Raw genomic sequence first — 7,788 nt, forward strand, 5'->3', positions numbered from 1 at the left:
GAACTATTTATTTAAAAAAAAAAAATTCATATTTAAACTCCTATAAATTAATTGTGTGTTTAAAATAATACAGTGATAGAGAAAATCATCAAATATGTTAGCAGGACTAATTTTTATAGTTTAAATAATATAAAACTAAGTATTCCAAAAGATTCTAAAAATAAAGTGAAAAACATAGTCAAAAATAATTTGTGCAACATAAAATATAGATTATTCGCACGTGCTATATGCTAGTACGACGAAATTAAAAGGGGAGAAAGTTTAGTTTTTTTGTTCTCTTATTGCACCATTTTTACACAACTTTCTACAGATTAAACATGACCTTGATAGCATTACCCCCACGTGCACTCGTTTCGAAGGCGTCTTCAACCTCCTTCTGAGAAAATCCGAACCTGTGGGTGATCAATGGCTTCACGTCTATCTTTCCGCTCCTCAGAAACTCTATGCACATGGGCCATGTGTTCTTGTACCGAAATATTCCCACCACGTCGATCTCCCTGTAAATTTTAAACTTGACTACATCAATTATCCTATGCGCCTCAACAAGAAAGATAAAATGAAAAGAAATGATAGATAGATGCATTATTTTGAGGATAAAAGGGATCTGTTATTAGATACCTTACAGCAGCGGGGGCGAGGGGGATAGTCATCTCAGAGTGCCCCATTCCCACAAGGCAAACTTTGCCACCTGATGAAGTGGCACCTAATGCAGTCGACATGGTTTTGGTGAATCCTGCACAGTCAAGAGTAATGTCGATTTCTGCTCCCATTGCTTTCTTGATTTGTTCAACTTCTGCTGATACAGCCTGTTTAAAATTAGCTGTCACATGTTATCACGATAGAATGTATGAATAGGGTCACACGTCTGCTAATGTACCAAAATCTAGATGTAACAAATGTATACTCAAATCTTTTAAATCATAAAACTTATCGAGCATTCATGTTTCTACCATTGTCACACAAAAACAACACAAGTGGGAAGAGGTAATTGCCACTGAACATTATGCAACTGACATTTTTCAAGAATAACCTGAATAAACGAAATTCATTTGCAAAACAGCGAGAGATACTAACATTCATGTTAGTTGAAACTTTGACAGTTTCATCAGCTCCAAGCTCCTTCGCAACAGATAGTCGATGATCATCGACATCTACAATGACAATTCTTGGAGATCCAAAAGCACGTGCCGTAAGCAATGCTACGAGTCCTATTGGTCCTGCACCCATCACCAGCACTTTGGTCTTGGGACCAACATTGGCACGACGGCATGCGTGAACCCCAACACTCAACGGCTCACACATTGCTCCCTCCTCCAGACTCACATTATCAGGGAGTTTAAAACATAAGTCTGCAGGATGCACAATCTGCAGTTGTGTCAAAACACAAAGATTAATATCATCACTCCACCGTTTCAGAGCGAATTCGAACAAAAAGATAGCAGAAAGCTTAATTCAATGTTTTATTTGCAACAGATTATTTGATACTATATATAGGACAAATCCCTTGTCACAGTAACAAGGGCTGCAGATTGCAATAACGGTGCAATGCAAAAAAAATTTAAATCATAATGGTCTAATACATAAACAGTCACCAAAAGAAAAAAAGAACATGGACAATTATTACTCCCGGATACTGTATATTAAATTGGAAAGAATAAAATGGAAGCAACTTTATACAAAACCATAACTTTCAACACACCTGATTTGCAAGGGAGCCATGAACAGGGGGAGTAGCGAAAAACTTCATCTCGGGGCATAGATTATACCGGCCTTCCTTACAAAGATTACACCGCCAACAACTGATCCCTGGTTCGACCGCCACACGGTCACCGGCAACTAAATGCTTCACCTCAGTCCCAACTTCCTCAATAATACCAGCACACTCATGCCCAATTACCATTGGCTCTTTCACAACAAAATCTGCTAATTTCATCTCCTACAATATGAGAAAGCAATGACCTTTAAGATTGTTCAAACAATTTAATGAATTCATAAATAAAATCTGATTCCCCGTCAATCCGAGCATCACAAAGACGAGATATCCACACATCAAAAAGCCAAAAGACTATGTTCAAGTCACATACACAGGCAGACCCCAAGAATAACATATCTAGGTGAAATTCAATATAATATATATTACATGTGTGTAGTGACCGAAAAATTATATTTTTCCAGAATAGGGAAAGGGTTTCACCTTGAGATAATGAACATCACTTCCGCAGATACCCACAGCTTTCATTCTAATTCTAACATCATGAGGACCTACGAACAAACAAGAACAGACAGATTGAAACACGTAATCAAATAGTATATGCATACATACTCACGGGAATTCCCCAATCATAAAACTGAAATTTCAAACAGAACAAACAGAAAAAAAAGATCAGTGAATACTAAAATACCAAGAGGTGGAAGCTTAAAAGGTAGAATCTTGAGATTGTTAACACCAAGAAGCCATGCTGCCATGTTCTCTTCTTCACCATTTTCACGAGACATCCCACCTTTGCCCATTTCTGATATCTGCCTCTGTTCGGATGAATGAAGATACAACAAAATTTAGTGCAATATTTATTGAATTTATCTTTAAATAATAAAAGAAAGATGGATTCTTTACCCGGTCGTCACTCACTGCCAGCTTTCATGTCGTTTGTGCGCTGTTCGTTTTCAGCATTTATATATTATAAATATGACGATAACAATGGTAGAAGATATCTATAATTTTGAGTCACACATTACTCATGTAAAACCAAACATCTGCCTTTCATTAAATCAAACATTTTCATCTCAATTTGTGCATCCGGATACGCCACGTGTTTGTATAATTTATTTAATTTATATTAAATAAAAAACGGTGATACTTAAATGAGCAAGTCTATTGTGAGATGTTCTCACGAATATTTATCTGTGAGACGGATCAATCCTACCGATATTCACAATAAAAAGTAATACTTTTAACATAAAAAGTAATATTTTTTCATGGATGACCCAAATAAGAGATCTGTCTCACAAAATACGACCCGTGAGACCGTCTTACACAAGTTTTTGCTTACTTAAACAAAAGTGATATCATAATATAAAAATCAATGAGAAATTAAATTATAATTTAAAAATAATAAAAAAGAATGACATAACATCATATAATGACAAATATTTGTCTCTATTACAAATATTTTTGATAAATAGTAATAGATGATGAGGAAACAACCCCATTCATGTAATAATAATAATAATAATAATAATAATAATAATAATTTCACTTTTGAAGGCACCAAATTCAAGTGTGTTACTCTCTTATGAAAATATATTGATATATTTATTATCCTTTTATTTTAAATAAATTATTGGCATCAGGATTGTACAAGTTACTGAAAAGAGTAACAGATGCACTCTATTGACTTCGTGAAATTTGAATGATGTTCAAAAGAATTGTTTTCAGAGTATCCTATTGGTAAACCGAAAGAAAAACATCAAAATAAATTGTCCTCGCCAGCAAATTATAGATGGAGATTACATCTTCCGAGTACAAAAAAAAGATTTAACACATACGTCATTATCATAAATCCAGGGACACAGACATAGAAAGAACTTCCACAAGAGTAATCCTGTACTTGCTAGCTTATTTTTGTTACGCCCCATCATGAAGGCAAAGTGTGCAGAATCCAAAGAACTCCAGTGCCCACACGTATTCAGTGTTAGATTCAAGTACACCATATTGAGATATAAACATGAAAATAAAAAAAATTAAACACCGAAATTTAAGTATAAAACTTCTAAAAATTATTTGGGTAAAAACAAATGAAAAGAATTATAATATAATATTTTATGATGTACAATCATTGAAAAACACTCTCTTAATATAAGATAACAAAATACCTCACAAATGTTATAGAATAACAGATGAGAGAAGAACTCGATAATGAGATGATAAGAAACGAGAGAGCTCTATTTAATGTGAAATGCATTTCACAAGTTTCACATTAATTGAAACGCAGTTCCTTCATCAGCTTTTCCCCCAACCACTCAATAATTGCCGACAAGCGGTCGTGCAACATCTCAAGACTCTAGACTCTGTATAAATGCATGCGCAGCTAATGAAAAGACACTTAATTTTGCATGTTCATCTCCCTGCCTTCAACAGCACTTGCTCCTCATCATGCTGTTTTGCTTTGGGGAGGTCACCCAATTCGAGCTAGCAGAATGAGTTATTCCTGAACCCCATGATTGGAGGCGATATGGGCCTCTTCCTAGTGCTGTATACAGCATGGTGGCACTCATTCATGATCTTGACTTTCTTGCTGTCGACTAGACAAACCTGAAGTCTAAGCTGTTAGTTTGGTTCATATTGTCCATCACCTGACTGAACTGCATTTCTGTTTATCCAGATAACTTTTCGAGAGCATGCCAATTCATTGGTCTTTCAATTGAAGAATATAAGAACCAAGAAAACAATCACTCCAGCATCTTCATAAACTTGCATTCTGAAGCTGCATGTGGAAACTTTTTTCCTATTTGATATCTGAACGACCATAGAATTTTCTTTGATTATGAAAGTTTACAAAACGTCCAATTTTCAAACAAGTTGCACCTGCTCCAGGTTCCTACAACCCATATCATGTCATGGACAGATGAAATCCAATAAGAACAGCAACAGCATAGAAGATAAACTTCAAAAGTTACCTATAATGTTTCAGAAAGAATCAAAATTAAGCATCATGTTGCTTTGCTTTCTTTTGGAAGCACTGGAGTCCGACAAGAGAATCTTGAATAAAGACCACAAGTGGTAAGAAATCAATGAAGCTTGCCAGAGAAATCACAATCAAGCACAAAAATCACAAGATTGGTTATTTTAACTCATAAGACCTCCAGCCAAAGTCAGTTGATTTTGTTCAGTTATGAGGTAACAGACTTGATGAAGCTCCAAACTGAATCCAGGGATGTTATCTTCTTAAAATTCACGAGAGAGCATGAATCAAGTCCTGTCCTCTCCGTGAAGAAATGAAATTCCCAATCTGTTTGACAGAGAACGGCACTGTACTTTCTATCATTAGTATGGAATAATACCATCTCTATAGTTGTCAAAATAGACTAAGCCCGACCCGCCACATAAAATAGGTGGGTTGAGTTGACATTGTCCCGCAATGCCAAATCTAACACAAAATTGGCTAGACCCGCCCCGTTTTGACATGTATACCCATATCTCTGCATTGCATATCAATTTGATTAGAGCACACAGTTCGTACCATTACTAGGATCCAATTCTAAAAGTTTGCCAAACGCAATCTTAGCTATAGCAAAATTTTCATGTAATTTGCTAGCATAGAAGAGTATCCTCCATATGACAATATCTGGAACAATAGGCATATGCTTTATAAATTCATATGCCCGAGGAACGTTACCAGCACGACAAAAAAGATCTACCACACATCCATAGTGCCGAATTTCTGGAACTAATCCATAATCTTCTCGCATACTACAGAAGCATTCAAATCCTTTCTCCACCAAACCGGCATGAATGCAAGCTTGCAATACACCAATAAAGGTTCCATGAATGGGCCTTATGCCATCACCTAACATTTGCTGGAAAAAGTCAAGAGATTTGTCAGAATCTCCACTCATTGCTAGGCCACAGATGACTGAAGTCCATGAAATGGAATCCTTTTCTTTCATTTTGTGAAATACGGTCAATGCCTTGTCGATAGATTTACACTTACAATACATATCTATTAAAGCATTCTCGACAAAAGTATCTAAATTTGTACCACTTTTGCAAATAAAATCGTGCACTGCACTACCCACATCTACTCTTCTTAAATGACCACAGGCAGAGAGCACACTAGTTACCGCAATTTTATCAGGCTTGATATTGGCCGCCATCATTCCATGGAAATGCCATATAGCATCATCGAATTGGTTAGCCTGAGCATATGCCGTGATCATAGAAGTCCAAGAAATGGCATCCTTTTCTGGCATCTCATCAAAAAGTTTTTTCGCTGCAACTAAATCTCCAGATTTGGCAGCCCCTATAATCATGGCATTCCAAGAAACATCATTCCTCTCCGTCATCCTATCAAAGAAACCTCGAGCCACTGCAATCGAGCCACGCCTCCCATACACGTCAATCAATGTATTGCACAAAAACACACTGATTTTAACACAATTATCCTCAATATACTCCACCATAGAATCCACAAGTTTCCACTCGCCTAAATAACTACAAGCTAATACAACTTTCACCATAGTGACCTCATCACCCTTGACATTTCCCCTTTTCATAGCGTCAAAAAGGTCTAAAACCTCCTTATAATCACCACATCGACTATACCCGCAAATCAATGAGTTCCAAGAGACCAAGTCCTTTACACTCATTTCATCGAACACTTCTCTTGAAATTCTCAAATCCCCACAACAACCATACATATGAATCAAAGCGTTACACACATAAAGATATGACCCGAACCCAAGTTTCAAAACATGAACATGAATTCTTTTTCCATATAAAACATCAGAAAGTCTACCACACGCTTTACACGCGAATATAAAAGTGAGATTATCCCCAAGCACTCCCGACCCGCGCATTTCATCGAACATATCAAGGGCACTTTCAGGACTTTCGCTTTGAAAAAACCCACGAATCATGTGATTCCAAATGGGCAATGTGGGCCGCTCAACATCGATAAAAGCAAAACGAGCTTTGTCCATAGATGCTTCGGTGAGAGCATAATGTCTGATGATTTTCGACATGGCGTTCGAGTCTCCGGACTGGTGGGTTCTGAAGCAGTGGGCATGGCGCTCCTTGATGGATTGGTCACCGCACACTAATGGAGCAGATTTGAGGATTCTTGAGAAGTGGCGAGAAATGGATCCGCCGAGTTTCATAAGTGAAGGGGAAACAGTTCGAACATCTACGGCTACCTTCCTTATGGCTCCAAGGAAAAAAAGTTCGATGAAAAAAATTAATTGAGCTGCACATTTTGAATATTTATACTTTATTTTATATCTACTTATATGAAAATCTGAATAAGTTGTAATGGGTCAATTTTGGTACGATTGCAGATCAAGTAGAATACACGTGCCTTACCTTGCTTTCTCCAACACAGCAAGAGTTTGTGCTGTCAAAAAAGGGCGCTTGTGCTGGAGTTACAACATTCAGTTTTCTCTTTTTCTTCGACTCCATCTGCATGTCATCCTTCTCTCTCAATCGTTCTGCACTTGCTCTTCCACACCGACACTGCCTCCGGAAGCAGCTCACGATGTCAGCATACACGCACGCACCAAACTCGTTTGAATTACCAGTGTTTGGCCGCGAGAACATATGTTGTGATGGGCCAGTTTTGGTACGGTTGCAGGTCAAGTAAAATACACATGCTCTACATTGCTTTCTCCAACGCTGTAAGAGTTTGTGATGTCAAAAAGGACACTTGTACAGAACCATTCGGTTTTCTCCTTTTCTTCATTTCTTCGACTCCATATGCATGTCATCTTTCTCTCTCAATCGTTCCACGCTTGCTCTTCCACACCGACGCTGCCTCCAGAAACAGCTCACGACGTCAGCATACACGCACGCACCAAACTCGCTGTGAATTTCTTTTACTTATATGATACTGAACTTTGCTTTCTTCTTACTGCGAGCTCCAAACAACTTATATTCGTATACTTTAATTTCTTTTATTAACCCTTCATTGTAGTAATCTATTCGGCTGTCTTACGATTAAATTTACTCTCATGTTTAAATATCTTAAAAAATTGAGATTACCGAATTCATAAATATGTCGATTAATTCTTAAATTA

The 7,788-nt window shown here is 37.2% G+C and overlaps 2 protein-coding genes across 2 annotated transcripts; both read right to left on the bottom strand.

Annotated features, from left to right (window-relative positions):
- Positions 1 to 158: 158 nt before the first annotated feature.
- On the bottom strand, positions 159 to 2,712 carry LOC140986987 (sorbitol dehydrogenase). Its single transcript, XM_073455409.1, has 7 exons — positions 2,615 to 2,712; positions 2,403 to 2,526; positions 2,195 to 2,262; positions 1,700 to 1,936; positions 1,075 to 1,365; positions 619 to 806; positions 159 to 497 (listed from the first exon to the last, which is right to left on the bottom strand). The coding sequence occupies exons 2-7, from the start codon at positions 2,509 to 2,511 to the stop codon at positions 305 to 307; spliced, it is 1,086 nt and encodes a 361-aa protein (XP_073311510.1). The 5' UTR covers positions 2,512 to 2,526; positions 2,615 to 2,712; the 3' UTR covers positions 159 to 304.
- A 2,384-nt stretch (positions 2,713 to 5,096) lies between these two features.
- LOC140986956 (pentatricopeptide repeat-containing protein At2g22410, mitochondrial-like) lies at positions 5,097 to 6,958 on the bottom strand. Its single transcript, XM_073455377.1, has one exon. The coding sequence runs from the start codon at positions 6,874 to 6,876 to the stop codon at positions 5,221 to 5,223; it is 1,656 nt and encodes a 551-aa protein (XP_073311478.1). The 5' UTR covers positions 6,877 to 6,958; the 3' UTR covers positions 5,097 to 5,220.
- Between the last annotated feature and the right edge of the window lie 830 nt (positions 6,959 to 7,788).

This window comes from Primulina huaijiensis, chromosome 10 (genome assembly GCF_012295235.1).
Source record: "Primulina huaijiensis isolate GDHJ02 chromosome 10, ASM1229523v2, whole genome shotgun sequence".
NCBI classification, from domain to species: Eukaryota; Viridiplantae; Streptophyta; class Magnoliopsida; order Lamiales; family Gesneriaceae; genus Primulina; species Primulina huaijiensis.

What these genes read in the sequence shown, in the direction of transcription:
- LOC140986987 (XM_073455409.1), bottom strand. Translation starts at nt 2,511, where the DNA reads ATGGGCAAAGGTGGGATGTCTCGTGAAAATGGTGAAGAAGAGAACATG. An exon ending in TTTTAAGCTTCCACCTCTTG is followed by an intron (nt 2,263 to 2,402) that starts GTATTTTAGTAT and finishes GTTTGTTCGTAG; the next exon opens with GTCCTCATGATGTTAGAATT. An exon ending in AAGTTTCAACTAACATGAAT is followed by an intron (nt 807 to 1,074) that starts GTTAGTATCTCT and finishes AATTTTAAACAG; the next exon opens with GCTGTATCAGCAGAAGTTGA.
- LOC140986956 (XM_073455377.1), bottom strand. Translation starts at nt 6,876, where the DNA reads ATGAAACTCGGCGGATCCATTTCTCGCCACTTCTCAAGAATCCTCAAA.